This window comes from Rhinolophus sinicus, linkage group LG16 (genome assembly GCF_036562045.2).
Source record: "Rhinolophus sinicus isolate RSC01 linkage group LG16, ASM3656204v1, whole genome shotgun sequence".
Taxonomy (NCBI): domain Eukaryota; kingdom Metazoa; phylum Chordata; class Mammalia; order Chiroptera; family Rhinolophidae; genus Rhinolophus; species Rhinolophus sinicus.
Genome location: NC_133765.1, coordinates 19,310,518 through 19,326,997, shown reverse-complemented (window position 1 = coordinate 19,326,997; position 16,480 = coordinate 19,310,518). Strand labels below are relative to the sequence as shown.

The 16,480-nt window shown below is 44.8% G+C and overlaps 1 protein-coding gene across 4 annotated transcripts in view; it reads right to left on the bottom strand.

Annotated features, from left to right (window-relative positions):
• PISD (phosphatidylserine decarboxylase) overlaps positions 1 to 16,480 on the bottom strand; it is a 39,128-nt gene that overhangs the window by 20,679 nt on the left and 1,969 nt on the right. For 3 of the 4 annotated variants that reach the window (XM_019754246.2, XM_074321177.1, XM_074321176.1), the window contains exons 2-3: positions 10,446 to 10,525; positions 4,721 to 4,896 (exon numbers count right to left, since the gene is read on the bottom strand). In XM_019754246.2, the coding sequence (XP_019609805.1) occupies positions 4,721 to 4,896; positions 10,446 to 10,525 (256 nt within the window). The remainder of the gene's footprint in view (positions 1 to 4,720; positions 4,897 to 10,445; positions 10,526 to 16,480) is intronic. The other variant, XM_019754249.2, reaches the window with a different exon arrangement.

Genomic DNA, 16,480 nt, shown 5'->3' with positions numbered 1-16,480 from the left:
TACTACTCAGGTGTATACATTTCTCAAAAACCAACCAACTGTATGCTTTCCAAAGGTGTTTTAATTGAATGTAAATTAATACCTCAGTAAAGGCAACTTAAAAATTAAGTCACAGCAGCATTATTTATAATAGCCAAGACAGGGAAACAACCTGTGTCCATTGATGGATGAACGGATAAAGAAGTTGTGGTGTATATATGTATACGATAGTATATTATTCAGCCATAAAAAATGAGGAAATCCTACCATTTGAGACAACGTGGATAGACCTCGAAGGCATTAGTATGCTCAATGAAACAAGACAGAGAAAGACAAATACTGTGTGATCTCACTTGTATGTGGAATCTAAAGCAAACAAACAAACCCAAAGTCATTAAAGAAATGAGATTGCAAAGGCTGGGGTGGGGGAATTGGAGGAAGGTGGTCAAAGGTACAAACTTTCAATGAGAAGATAAATAAGTAGCAGGGGTGTATGTAACATGATGACTAAGTTAACACTACTATATAATATACAGGAAAGTTAATCTTAGTTCATCACAAGGAGAAAAGATTTTTCTTCTTTTCTTCTTATTGTGTCTATAATACATAAGATAATGGAGATTAGCTGAACCTACTGCAGTAGTTATCATTTCACAATGTATGTAAATCAAATCATCATGCTCGCTACACCAACTTATATAGTGATGTATGTCAATTATTTCTCAATAAAACTGGAAAAAAATTACATCAACTTTGAATAACAAAAACAACTGTAAGTATGGAATTTCTGGGAAGATACACTGGAAATGCTAAAAATGCACGCGTGCTTCTGGAGAGTGAGACCGGGAGTAGTAGGTGGTGCAGCGAGTGGGCGGCTCATTTATCAAACCCTTCTTTACTATTTGAATTGTTACCTGATCACGTGTTAAATTTTTCAAAACTGTCTCATTAAAAATAAAAATTAAATGAACGATACATACTCCTAAACACAGCCAAAGGCCTGGAAGGGCTGTGTTCACCAAAACGTTAACTGTGTTCCTGTGGGTTGTGATTACAGGTCATAATCGTTTCCATCTACATTATTTTGCAATGCTTCCTGACTTTTTTTTTTTTAATGAACACATCTTTATAATTAGATAAAGGACAAAGCTATTTCCACATTGGGGAAAGTGATGCTACACACACACACACACGTGCTGCATAACATTTCGTCAACCACAGATATTATATGATGGTGCTGTGCTCTGCCACATAGCCTAGGTGAGCAGTTGGCTGTATCATGTAGGTTGTGTAAGCACACCCTATGATGTTTGCACAATAGCAAAGTCACCTGACGATGCATTTCTCCAAGTATCCTCCCTTCATCATGAAGCAATGCCGGACCCTATACAGAAAGAGTGAAGCTGCTACAAGGTGGGTGTTTCTGAAAGCTTCCAGAAACTTCAGAACAGCTCCTTGAGAGAGGTTACTTTGTTGCTAGTTATGGAATTTAATCCCATAGCAGTAAACATATAGGTTGTATTTCTACTCAGCCAATTGCAAGAGCTTCTTTTTCCTACCATAAAAAGAACATGAATCTTAGAGCAGGCAAAGATCTTGGAAACATTTTCTTGAAAGTGTAAAAACAGAACCCAGAAAGGTGAAACAACTCGACCAAGGTCACACAGTTGGTGATGCCCAGAGTTCAAGTACCCTTACACCCTGTCAGACCCTCCCTCCTCGCTGCCCCTCTGCAAGAGCTGTGTCCTCTTCCCCACCCCCGAGGACAGCTTGCAGTGAGTGAGGACGCATAGATTTTGGAATTGCAGTTTCTCCTTATACTAGTAACAAAAAAAAAGGAAGTCTGTTTCAATAAAGGAAACTATTGGTATAAATTTTTCAAGAGCGTGATGCTGGGGGAAGGGCACCTAAAGTGAATGCTCATGTGTGTCATCACAGACAACTTTTCAAGTCAGTACACTCAAATCCACCTCACATTTAAACAGTCGGAGCCCTCGGAGCATGGAGTCACCTCCAGTACACAGCAAGCCCTGGCGGGCAGGTAGCTCACATCCATCTCTTGCTGTCACTGTCTAACTTCTGTACTGAGCGCACCTTTTACTATTAGTGACACGGTATTGTTCAGAGTATGGGATTTGGTGTCAACAGATCTCTATTCTGGAACCCACTCTGCTACCAACTAGACTTCCCATTTGTAAAATGGCTCTAACATTTGCCCTGCCCCCCTCGGTGAGCTGTTGTTGCTAAAGGGTTCAGAAAAACTGCGGTGCTGTTCAATACAAGGTATTACAACGATGCTCTTAAAAGTTCTGATACAGACGGATAACCAGATGTTTCTCTGGCACAAGAGAAATTTACAGATGGGAAGGGGAACGAAGGTTTCCTGCCGGCATACTGACTGACAGGCGCTAACAGGAGTGTGTTGTGTATGGTGAAGGTCACACTGCCCCTTGGGACCCGCGTCTATCTCCTGGAAACCCATAAAATGCTATCTGGTAAAACAAAATCATCGCATCACCTCTGTGCCATTGATCCCAGGGGCTCATTTCAGCAGTAACTACACTACCAGCCTATCTTCTCTCTCAGCTCTGGAGATGTCAGACTTGACCTCAGGGACATGAAAGGACTATATTCCAACAAAATCACCACCAGAAATGTTCATTTGCCACTTAACAAAGGTGCCCTGAAGGGAACCTTGCAGCTCCTCTGTCCATGGTCCCTAAATCTGGCTTGTCATCAGAATGACCTGGGGGCTTTTAAAAAACAAAGATCTAGGCCCTTGCCAAAACTCTCAGGGCGAGACCAAAGAATACATAATTTTTAAAGCTTCCCAACAATTCTGATGATCAGCCAGATTGGGATACTCTCATTTTTCATCTGAGATGAAGTGGAGCCAGGGGTGGGTGGCCAGTTCAGAACTCTCCCTTTCACAACCAGCTGTCTGTCCTGAAATCTTACAATGTCTCCTCTGATTCCAGACCATTTCCCCTTTATAAAGTGAAATGTTGCAGCCCTGCTTTGACTTTCAGGATTGGTTCTGTGGCCATTTTACTCAGCCAAAAGAATGGTATCTCACTTAAGCCCAGTTCTTTACCAGTAGGGGCTTCAAACCTCACGCTGCATTAGACCACTCTGCTCCAGTATCCTGTCACTGTCCCCGCCCTGCAACTTATGAGCTAATCCAGCCCGCCCTCTTTACAAATAATCACCTTTCAGGTACTGACTCATACATGGCAGTAATCGCATATTACACAAACGGTGGATGCTGAAAAAACTGAAACTACTGACGTTCCTCTTTTATGAATGTGGAAGTAGCAAATTTCTTCCAAATGTAGATTTTCTAGGGATACTTTTGTAATGAGTGGTAATTTCCTGAAAGCATGTAAGTTCGTCACAGAGTGAGTCAGCCTGAAAAATGCCTGGGGTCCAGAGAGAAGATAGTTTGGGTCTAACACTTGGGTGGGGTCCTACGATCACAGTCTAATGCAAAAGGGCATGTTTACAGAGGAAACCATCAACGTCATGTCATGGGAAATAAACAGCACAGCACACTTTGAAAGTGTGACTCATATACTACGCAATTACCCTTCAATAGAAGGATTTTGTGATACACTAGCAAACAGAAAACCCTTTGTTCTTCTTGGTCTGAGGCAGGTAAAGCACAAAACGTATGAACAAGCCAAAAGGGAGACACATGAGTATGTAGACCAATACTTCTTAGGGTAATGGCCACATCTGGATCTACAAGGCCAGTTCACTAAGTCACAGTTTTACAGAACTATGGCAAATCAAGTGGAATCCTTCCACTGGATTCGTTGGAGGAAGAGGGTTGAAACCAAAATTCAAAACATGATTTTTGGAAGGAACCTGTAATATGTAGCATGTAATGTGAATGCCAACAACGATTACTAGATAAACTATGTTAGAGCTGGAAGGAGTCTCAGAGTCGTGTTCCAATCCACTGTTTTACAGCTGAAGACACAGAGGGCCAGAGAGAAAGTGACATGTCCAAGTTCAACACATGGTTGGGACTCGCCTTCAGGATCCAGATGCCCTGGCCACTGGATTCAGCTGAGCTAGACGACCCATGTGGAGTGGCGCATGAGGAACCTAAATGCATCGATCCAAATACCATCAAGTCTCTTTCACCCCCTCTTTTGCCCAGGCTACCACGATCCACTGACATTTCAGATTTTTCATTTGTTAAATTATGGCTGCACAGAAGGCAATTTTTAAATTGACGTCTTCATATTCAATTTCAGTATTTACCGAATGTGTACTCTGAGTCAGGTATCGGCCCCGGGCAGCACAGGTGAATCAGACAGCGCATCACGCGTGGTTCCACACCATCAAAGCCTGCCCCTATCATGTGGCCCTACTGCACGGGACCATTCTGAGCAATAATAGGAAAGGAATTTGATGATTTCAGTCTGGTTCCTGGTGAGAACTTATCCACATCCTAAAAGTCCAGCTGTTTCAGCTCCTCCTCAGACTGAGAAGGGCATAAACGGCCAGGAGGCCAGCCCCAATATAAGGCATGAACTCTGAGGATTTCAACAGCAGGAAATTCTACTCAGAGCCCTTGGGGAGACCAGAGGTAGGTCTTGGTGGGACAATACAGATATAACTTCTGTTATCTGGCCAAAAGCCCACTGGAGACATGAGCTCCAAGAAAGCACATTTCCCTTTTTCAAACATTTCAGCTTGGGGGCATTTAAAAAGTGATCCACTTTGCTCCTACCTCCCAGTGACCAGCGAGTTTGGGTGGAACCTCCAACCCCAGCTTCTCCAGCTCTCGCTCCCTGTACTTCTCATACTGCCGGTAACCTGCATACCCTCCCCCTGTCGCAAACAAAAACGGCAGGGGGCGCAGCAGGAACAAGGTTCGAGCAGGGGCAGTGTGGACTTTCCTGGTATCTGTAACAAAAAACAAACAAACAAAAAATTAAAAGACAATGTTGAGCCTGGGCGAAAGGACACAAACGAGTCATGCAAACACAGCCCCACCAGGAGGGCCAGGAAAAGTCAATGTATCTGAGCAGCTCTCAGTACAGGTGACCTCACGCTGAAGGGACGTGACAGGCAGGTGCAACCCTGAGTCCTACTAAGACCCTTCAGTCTCCAAATTCTGTCAATAAGTAAGGACAAGCATCTTTCCTATGACACTACGATGTATCTCAATTGCCACCACAGTCACAGAATTTAAGAAGAAAACACTGAATCGCAAAAAGGTCAAGAAACGAATCAAGGTGGCCCCAACAGGTCCGAGACTGGGAGCCAGGTACCATTTCTCACTCAGAGCTCTCTGATCTCATTTTAACAATCCAGGCCCAATTATGACTGAACACTCATATTTTCAAATGCAAAATCTTATAAGCTCTTACAATTCAACAATAAAAAAAACAAGTAACCAAATTTAAAAATGTACAAATGTGGGCCAGTCTGGTGGCTGAGGTCGCCGGTTCAATTCCCACATGGGCCAGTGAACTGCACCCTCTACAGCTAAGATTGTGAACAACAGCTCTCCCTGGAGCTGGGCGCCATGAGCAGCCGGTGGTTGGCGTGGGCTGCCGTGAGTGGCCCGCAGCTATCATGAGCGGCTGGCCGGTGAGAGCTGCCATGAGCTGCTGTGAGCCGCCAGCCAACGACTGGCGACCAAATGCCAGGGAGCTGTGTCCTACACAACTAGACTGAGAAACAACGGCTTGAACTGGAGTGGGGGGGGGGGAGGCGGAAGAAGGGGGAAAAAATGTACAAAGGACTTGGCGCCAACTTGGCACCAGGTCTGGCCCCGGCCCTGTCCCGACCCTGACCTGGCCTGGTAGAGCCCTCTGGCCGGGCTCTACCCCACCGGGCGGTCCGCCAGGCACCCGGGCAACCTCCAGAGCAGCCCAAGCCCCTGAAGGCCATGCGCCCAGCAGTCGACACTCTCCTGACCAGACGGGGCTCCCGGCCCACGAGGAGGTGCAGAGGTTCAATGCTGCTCAGGAATCGATTCCAGCGGTGGGAGGGATGGAGCCCAGTGCTGAGCCGCCAGTGCCGGAAGTGCCGGCCAGAAGTGGGTCCCAGCTTCCACCTCCTCCCGTGTGGATCCCGGCTCCTCCCCTGGATCCATTCCTCCCACCCCCTCATCCCGATCCCACATCTTGTCTTGGCCAGGGACCAGCTCCTAGGGGATTCTCCCGCCCTGCTGTCCCTGGGTGATCCCCTCCCTGCGAGGACCAGGATCTCTAACCAGAGAACCACCCCACCCCACCCTTCCCCACCCCACCTCTCCCCACTCCCCACGTACTGCGGACCTCAGATTTCCAGACCCTGAACCCCGAGCTTGTCTTCCTCCCTGGGGATTCCCATTGCTCACCCCGCTTCACCTTCCCAATCCCCATTCAGACCTGGCTCTTACTTGCTCTGAGGACCCGAACCCCAGGTGTAGACGCCAGCCCCCGGTATTTAGACCCTGGCTTTGGCCTCCACCCCGGGCCTCCTGGAGGGAGCGGAAAGAGGAGCCAGGTAGCTGCGGTGCCCTGCAGTGAGATTTGTCATTAAGTGGGGGTGCTGGGCATTTTAGGTGCTTTGTCTATAAACGACCCTACAACAGGGAAACTTAGACACACTCCATTGGTTAGCTGGCCTGGCCACAACCCGGCCTTGCTGGTTCTCAGGCTTAGTGTTGTAGGGCTGGGCTATTTGGGGCATTGCGAAGGGGCAAGTTAGCATTCAAGTGGTAAGATCTGCTGTTGGGGCACCTGTGTTAGGCCACATGGAGGAGAAACAGAGGAGGCACCTGGAAGGCTGGCAGGCGGCTCACGGACTGGAGACCTGGTGAGAAGGCCCCCCTGGAGAGGCGCCCTGGCTGTCCTTAATCCCGACTAGGTCTCTGCCATCTAGCAATATGTGGAGGCTGGCCCTTGGTTCCGAGAGGAAGCTCTAAGCTTTTTTTCTAATTCTTATTCGTCTAAGTGGGTGAAAGTTCACCTCTCCTGTTTGTGGTAACTCTCCATCCCTTTGTCTGAATCAGGCAGCTGTCCCTGTTCCCAGTCCTTCACCAGCACGACAGCTCACTGTACAGGGCCAGGGGGCGCTTGAAAGAAGAAAAGGGATGCATGAAGTCTTCCAAGGAGGTTATTGTTGAGTTCTTAGGCACTGTCTTTTGTTTCAGAAACTTAAAAGTGCATTTTTTTCTCTTTCCAATTCCCTAATCCCTCTATGCCCACTCACCATTATGCTTATTTCATTCCTTCCCAGTCCCAAAGGCTAAAGGAGCCAAAAACGCATAGGAAGAGTTGTGGTGGCCTGTGCCATCAGAAGGGCGATCAGTTTTAAGACTTGGATTCACTTCTGAATTTTGCTCATCACTCAGGATGTTGAATGTCTGGCACTGTTTCCCCAGTGGGAACATCATATCAGTGCTTTTAAAGTCAAAAGGATGATATTCTGGCTTTAGAAGTCAGAAACGAAGACTGGGGGGCTTTGAGGGAGACGTACACGCGTTCAGGCACGACTGGCAAAGCCCTGTGCATGTGGTTTTTATGATTTGGTTTTACCTTCGTGCTCTTCCTGTTTTCAGAGAACAGTGGCCATATTCTGTGAAATTACCCTTCCTTATTTAAGAGTTTGTATTTCTTTCCTAGCCTTTGAATTCTTCTCTAGAAAGAAAGGACAAAAAGAGCTCGTTTTACTGTTTGTTGCACAAACAGTGTTAAGAGAAATGAAAAAAAAAATTACTTCATTTAGGGTCCTACCATCTCAGCTGACTGAACTATTTTGTTTTTGCTGGACCCCAATCTATCACAGTTGTAATGTGAGTTTGTGCTCTACTTTATTTGTTTAAAAATGAAAAATAAAGGCATTTTCTTTTGGTAAGACAATAAAAGATATGTTTCTTCAAATCCTTTACATTTTATTTTAAATAAATAAAATGTAAAGGATTTGAAGAGACATATCTTCAAAGAAGATATATGAATGGCCAGTAAGCACATGAAAAGATGCTCAACATCTGTTATGGGTTGAACTGTGTCCCCTCAAAATTCGTATTTTGAAGCCCCAACACCTAGTAACTCAAAATATGACCTTACTCGAATATAGGGTCTCTACAGAGGTAATCGAGTTAAAATAAGGTCATCATGGTGGGCCCTAATCCAGTGACTAGTGTCCTTATAAAAAGAGGGAAATCTGGATACAGACATACATACAGGGAGAATGGTATGTGAAGCCACAGGCAGGGATCGAGGCGAGGCTTCTACAAGCCCAGAAAGCCAAAGACCGCCAGCAAGCCATTAGAAGCTAGACACGTGGCACGGAACAGATTTTCCCTTACAGCCCTCACAAGGAAGCAACCCTGTGACAGCTTGATCTCCGACTTCTGGTCTCCAGAACTGGGAAAGAATCAATTTCTATTGTTTAAGCTACTTTGTGATACTTTGTTACAGCAGCCCTAGCAAATCGACACATCACTAGTAATTAGGGAAATACAAATCTAAATCACAGCGAGATACCACTCCACACCCACTGGGATGGTTATAATAAAAAAGCATTGGCAAGGATGTGGAGAAATTTGAACACTAATACACTGTTAGTGGAACTCTAAAATAAAGCACCCACTCTGAAAACCAATTTGTCAGTTACTCAAAATGTAAAATATAAAATTACCATATAACCCAGCAGTTCTGCTTTTAGGTATATACCCAAAAGAAGTGAAACACATCTACACAAAAACTTGTACAAGAATGTTCAATAGCCTATTACTCATAATAGCCAAAAAATGGAAACACTCCAAATGTCCATCAAGTCACGAATGGATAAACAAAATGTGGTCTATCCGTACAGCAGACTATTACTTGATAATAAAAAGGAATGAAGTACTGACGTGTTACAACAAGAACCCTGAAAACATTACGTAGAAGAAGCCAGCTACAGAATGCTCATGTTGTATGATTCTGTTTATATGAAGTGTCTAGTATAGGTAACATACCACAGAGACATAGCTCAGTGGCTGCCGGGGGCTGGGGGTGGGGAAAAATGGGGAGTGACAGTTTAGTGAGTCAAGTGTTGTCAATGGGAGGGGGCGGGGCAAGGAGGGAACGAAACTATTCTAAAATTTGATAGTGGTGACAGTTGTACAACTCTGTGACTATACTGAAAACCACTGAATTGCACACGTAAAAGGGCAAATTTTGTGGCATGCAAATTATATCTCAATAAAGCTGTTATTAAGATAAAATCTCAAGAGGTGAATTCTCAGTAGTCTGTGCAAAACCAAACAGCATACCTTTCATACTGCCTTTGATGTCCAACGGAAGGAAATAGTCCTGCCCACCATCCCCCCACCATGGTGTGGTTGTTGCTGTTTCTTTTAATAAGCAAGTGTGGATGTCATTATAATCTCTTCCATCTTCTAATTATTCCTAATGAACCCTTACTACTTAATAATTAAATATGTTACCTCTGACCAAGAAAGACTTGTCAAAAAAGCAAGCAAACCATTTTTTTCCTGTCTGACATATTTGGTGAGAGAACGGCGTATCCCCCCTGCCCCTGAGCCAGCATCCTAGACTGTAGTCACACTGTACTGAAAGCTGTCTGCTACGCTGGTCCTTTCTTCAACTATCGGTGTCTTTCTCTTGCTTCTCAATGACTTGACTCTTTCAAAAGGAAGTAGTAAGTAGACAGCGTCCTCTACGCTTGACCACTGCTCTGTTGGGTTTGTCACTTTATAAAAGCACAGCTTCTCTGCAGATCCAAGATTACAGCTTAATTGCTGAGGCTCCATCTTTCACGTGATTCCTACGTGTTCCGGCACGCCAGTCCTAATTAAATGACACCCAGATGTGTTCCTATTAAGTATAACAAGATTTTGTTTTTGTTCTGATTAACCATCTCATCCTATTCCTAAGGTACTCTTATCGGGCAGTTAAAAACAGAATAAAAACGGTATTCAGACCATGAAGACAACACACATTTTCGGAGGGGTTCAAATAGCTGCTTACAAGATCAAACAAGTTCACAATCCACAGTGTCGCTGTGGGTGTGGGGAGCTGGTGTACACACGACCACTTCCCCCTCGTCTGAGGGTATACAGGGACAACCCTCTTTGAGGAGCAATTTGGCCTACATACCAAATTGTAAAATACATGAACCTTTTGACCCAACAATTCTACCTGTACAAATTTATCCCGAAAGTAACACAAAGGAATGTTATTATAGAACTGCCTGTAGTAGAAAAACAAATGCCCAACACCAAATGGTACAGCCATATAACAGAATATTATGCCGGCGGTAAAAATGTTGAGACAATAATAGCTAATGCTTCAGTGATAACTACATGCCAAGCCCTGTAAGCACGTCACAGGTACAGTTTCATTTAATTCTAACAACAACTCTGTGGAAGAGGTGCTATATTTATCTCAATTTACTGAGGAGCAAACGGAAGCACAGAGAGGCCAACACCATCTCCAGTTGCTACTTACTTGTAGAAAAGGCTCGGAGAGGCAGCTTCCGTAAGGATTGTAGGAAATGGCTCAAGGCAGTGTTTTCACAGTGAAGGAGGCTATAATCAAGCAAAAATGAACCATGAAACATTTTGCTTAAAATTGAAACAAAATTAATCAACTGGCAAAATCTGAATACAGTCTATAGATTCAACAGTAGTACTGTATCAATATTAATTTCCTGGTTTTGACCATTGTACTGTGGTTATGTAAGAAAATGTCCTTGTAGGAAAAAGGCTGAAATATTTAAAGGTAAAAGGACATCAAGTCTGTAACTTGCTCTCAAGTGTTTGACGAAACAAACAAAAAATACACATATACACATGAAGAGAGAAAGAGAGGAAGGAGAGAGAATAATAAAGCAAATACAGTCGACATCTGAGGCATCTGAGTAAAGGGTATTCGGGAAATCTACGTGTTATTTTTCTAACTTTTCTGTAAATCTGAAACTATTTCACAATAAAAATTACTTTTTTCTTAATTAGGCATAAAATAAGAATAAAGCCAGTACTCTGACACAAAGCCATGTTTCTGCAACACAAAAGAGCTGTACATAGCCTTGCAAGTATCTAACCCCTACTCATTAAAGAATCGAGTATTGCAGGTGACTGAAATTTTAAATGTCCTAGGGAAAAAAGGACACAAAGAAACCACATTCAACTATTTATTCTAATCTACTTCAAGTCTGGAAGGCTCAAATCGTTTAGAACTTTTGAATTATCTTTCATGGCTATTTTGCCACAAAAGCTACTTTGACAGAGTGAATAGGTTTCAAGCATTTTGAGAAAAAAATTACCAATTATTTTCATACAGAGAAAATATTTCTCGGATTAAGTTTGTTTCTCTTTATTTCATCGTCATCTGGGGAAACTGGACATATCCCCAGTGGCAATAAGTGACTGTGCCAGCAAGTAAAGCATTAATGAATTTTTGGTTAACAATTGGATCCCCTTAATTAAACAGCAAATATCCCACTTTCAATTCGGACAGCGCTTCTGTTTCCCCAAATATTGCCCTGAAATCTAAAGAAACTGTCTTTGTCAGTAAGCATTTGTTTTCCATGGAGCCCTTTGTGATAGAAGTAATAATTTCTTATAAATGTCTAAATTGCTATTTTGTGGACAATGGAACTACACTTAAGATTTTCATACAATATTTATTTTCAGCTATTTAATAGTTATGTCTTATATAGATATCCTGCCAACATGATCAAATTTCGGCACCTTCATTTTTTCACATGAAATTTTCTTGACTTAAAATAACTCCCCCACAACATGATGCAAGTATAGCTACAGTGATGAACCCGATCCTTCTACAGGCAAGTAAGGTTTGTATGGAGAAAAAGTATGCAGCCGTGATAACCACCACCCCGAATGCCAGAAAGATGCGCAGCTATTAACACAAAGAAGGGTGTGTTTCAGTGTACGACCATTCTTTCAGCATTGAACAATGCTCATCTCTCAGACTGGAAACTCCCACCCACAACAGCTAAAAGCCTAAAACCCTGCTTTCCAAACAGAATTACAAGTGTAAAAACTGACGAAAGGGTACATTGTTGTTTTCTGTACACTGCTGTATTGTGTTCCAGAATTAATGCTGAACTCCCAACTAAAAATGAAAGCATGTTTGTAGGCTGTTGAATAAGGCTTTTTTTTTGGCTGGGGAAAGTACAAATGAGAGGTAGTTGGTTATCCACTGTAACCGGACGCACTGCACTCAGGTGTTTCGAGCACGGGTGGTGCCCTCAGAGCCCTGCCTGAGAACACGCAGCTCCCCTCTCCCACACTGTAGCCCCCGCTCCTGGAGCAACGCCTGGCAAATGCCCCATTGCATCGGTTTGTCTTTTCTTACTGGATCACTCCTATCCCCATATACCTGCTATCCTTTCTCCAATCTTACATAAACACTGTCCACCATGTATCCTTCTCTAGTTTCCACCCACTTTTCTGCTCTCCTTCATGAGAAGCTCTTCAAAAGAAGTATGTTCATTGTCACCACTTCCTCACCTCCTACTCGCTGCTCCCTTAATCCCACTGAACCGGGCTTTTGTTCCTATCACCAACCTCCATGTTGCCAACACCAGTGCACACTTCTTGGGCCTCCTGTTATATGACCTCTCAGCATTTGCCACAGTTGATCTCTTTCTCCTTTTTTTAAAATCCAGGTATAATTGACATATAACATCACCTCAGTTTCAGGTACACAACATAATTTGATATTTGTAAATACAGCAAAACGAAACCACAATAAGTCTAGTTAACATCTTTCTTCAGAAGAAAATTTTTCTGAGGACTTTTAAGATTTACTCTCTTAGCAACTTTCAAGAATGCAATACAATATTAGTAACTGTAGTCACCATGCTGTACATTACATCCCCAGGAGTTACTTAATAACTGGAAGTTTGTACCTTCTGACCCCTTCACCCTCTCTCCTTCTTGAAACACATGCCTCATTTGGCTTCTGGGACCCTGATTTTCCTCCTACCTCTCTGATCTCTCCCTAACTTCAAACTGGTGCCTTGCCAAGGTTCAGACGTCTTCTCTGTATATGCTCTCTCCCTAGAGATGCTCATCCAGTCCCATCTTTAAATAGCCAGATACTGATCATTTCCTCACTGTTCCTTCAGAGACCTGGCTCCCCAACATCCCCACTTGGAGTCACCTCAAACTGAGTTTGTCCAAAACAGAATTCCTGACCCTCCCTAACTCCTATTCAACCTGCTCCTCCTCCCCCAGAGGTGTCCATCGGTGGCACACTAGCCAGATGTCTATCAAATCCATTTCCTCTTCTTCCTAGGTACCAAAGGGACTACATTTCCCAGCCTCCCTTGCAGTAGGATGTGGCCAGAGAACTGCGTTCTAACCAATGTGAGGACCATTCAGACCTCCCAGGCATCCACCTCCAGGCTTTCCCCTTTCAGCCTGCTTGATGCAGACAAACGTGCAGACCTTGGGAAGCTATGTGTTAAAGATGGCAAGAGACTGGGTCTTCGAATCACTGCTTCCCCACTATCAGGAGCGCCCAGTGGGACTTTACAAGATCAAAACATAAACTTTTATTGTGTTACATCACTAAGATGCTGGGGGTTACCTGTTACTATAAATTTGTATCCTACCTCAGAAAAAGGCACCACCCTCACCCAGCTACACAGGTCAAAATGCTAGGACTAATTCTTAAGTCCTTTCTTTCTCACTACCCATGTTCAAGCCACTGGCAAGACATGAAGACTGTACCTTCAAAGTGTATCCTTATCTGCCTATTTCTCATTGCCACCATCACAGGCACACATCATCGCCACTCATCACAGGTGAGTTCAGCTCCAGACCACCACAATAAAGTATTGCAATAAAGCAAGTTGTAATCTTTTTGCTGATGGAGGGTCTTGCCTTCCATTTGTAAAAAACGCAGTATGTGTGAAGCACAATAAAGCGAAGTGCAATCAAATGAGGTGTGTGCCTGTACTCTAAGCCTCGCCCAAGACATCTGAGCTCTCACCCATGACTGCAATAGCTTGTTCTCCCTGCTTCCACTCTTGGCCCTCTATATCCTTGTCATGCGGGAGACCCTGCTCGCTGCGCCATTTGTCATGCGGGGTGGCCTACGGGGTCTCAGCTCCCGCTCCCCACAAGAGAACGCAGGATATGGTGAGGCCAAAAAGGAACACCCACGGAGCCATAGGTAGGGGAGTCATACCACTATATTCTCGCTGGCGGCACTATACTCTCACTGGAGGCTGGATCCACACTGTCCTCAAACCGCCATCCACACTTGCCAGCCCAGCCGCCATCTTCTTGCTAGCCCCCATTCTTCTCTTCTCTCTTCCTGCTAGCCTAGCCACAGCAGTTATATTAGTGGCCAATGGCTCACTGGTTACAGCTGACGGCCAACTAGCCACAGCTGATGGCCATCCAATCACAGTTGATGGCCATTTACTACCTGAGCCAGCAGCTTTCTATGTGAGGCCGAGAGCCTGGAAACTACTTTCTGGGGCTCTGCCCCCACAATCCTATTCACCACAGAACAGCCAGAGTGATCTTTTCAAAACCAAAAGACCAGACCCTACATGATTGGTCCCTGCGGAACTCGCAGCTCTCCTGCTGCTCTCCCTTTCCTTCTCAGTCCTCTTGCCATCCCTGGGACACATCACGCCTGTGCTACACTTTTCCATTTGCTATTTGCTCTGCCGGGCACACAACCCTCTAGTATGCGGTTGTGGGGACAGAGCCAGGAGTGCAGTGTCCAGGCTCTCGGCCTCAGGTGGAAAGGTGCTGGCTCAGTTAGTAAATGGCCATCAACTGTGACTGGATGGCCATCACCTGTGGCTAGTTGGCCGTCAGCTGTAACCAGTGAGCCACTGGCCACTAATATAACTGCCGTGGCAACGCTAGCAGCAAAATGAGGGCTACCAAGGAGATGGTGGCTGGCAAGCGTGGATTGCAGTTAGCAAGTGGGGTTGGTTGGTTGGCAGAGAAGTGGACGGCAGGTTGCGGATCGTGTGGCTCCTGCTTCCTGTGTCTCCAACTTATCTATGGCTCCGTGGGTGTTCCTTTTTGGCCTCACCATAGCCTGCGTTCTTATGCGGGGAGCAGGACCAGAGACCCCACATGACACCTTGCATGACAGGGGTTTAATCGCTGATCATTCGGATCTCTGTGCAAATGTTTCCTCACTCTGGTTTTTCCTGACCACCAGATGCCCAAGAGTTGTTCCTCCCAAGCATTCTCTAATCCCTTCATTACCTTATGTTTCGTCATAGCACTGCTCACCTGAAACATATATTCACTTAATTGTTTACTGCCCTCTCACTGGAATATAATCTCAACAATGAGATGAAGCCCCAGGGAGATGACTGGGTAAGATTAGATGCCTCTTCCACGTGGTGAACTCACGTGGCCATGTGGACAAGCAGGCAATTACATGCCCATGATTAAGGACTCGGGTCTGATCACATGGCTCAAATCTCAGTTCTGCCACTTATTAGCAGTGTGACCTCACGAAATTTCTTAACTAATACTAAACCCCCGTTTCTCCACCTCTGAAAACAGGACCTACACCTCATTAGGAGTGAGACCATCATATAAAACCCTAAGGCCAGGGCCTGGTACCTACTTATTTATTATTATTGCTGTTACATAAACTAATATAGAGTTGATATTCATCTGGCACACACTAGGATGGCCATATCAAGTGTCTATGACCAATGCCCATGCTGACTGGTGTGCCCATATTGTCATAGTTATAAAATATTCTTAACATCAGTAGTTTGTTTCCTCTCTCTTCTACTAAACTGTAAAGTTCTTTAAACACAGGCCTGGGGCTGGCCTGGTGGCTCAAGTGGTTGGAGCTCTGTGCTCCTAACTCTGCAGGCTGCCGGTTCGATTCCCACATGGGCCAGTGGGCTCTCAACCACAAGGTTGCTGGTTCAATTCCTCGAGTCCCGCAAGGGATGGTGGGCTGCGCCCCTGCAACTAGCAACAGCAACTGAACCTGGAGGTGAGCTGCGCCCTCCACAACTAAGACTGAAAGGACAACTTGAAGCTGAATGGCACCCTCCACAACTAAGATTGAAAGGACAACAACTTGACTTGGAAATAAGTCCTGGAAATACACACTGTTCCCAATAATAGTCCTGTTTCCCTTCCCCAATAAAATCTTAAAAATAAATAAATAAATAAAAAAATAGGCCTATTTCAAATACATCTTTTTTTCTTTTAAAAAAAACTTTTATTGGGGAATATTTGGGAACAGTGTGTTTCCTCCAGGGGCCATCAGTTCCAACTGTTGTGGAGGGCGCAGCTCAGCTCCAAGTCCAGTTGACATTTTCAATCTTTAGTTGCCGGGGGGCAGCCTCCCATGCGAGAGGAATTGAACTGGTAACCTTGTTGTTGAGAGCTCGCACTCTAACTGAGCCATCCGGCCGCCCCTCCGAAGCTCAGCGGCAGCTCGTTGTCTTCAATCTAGTTGTGGAGGGCACAGCCCTCTGGCCCATGTGGGAGGCGAACCAGCAACCTCAA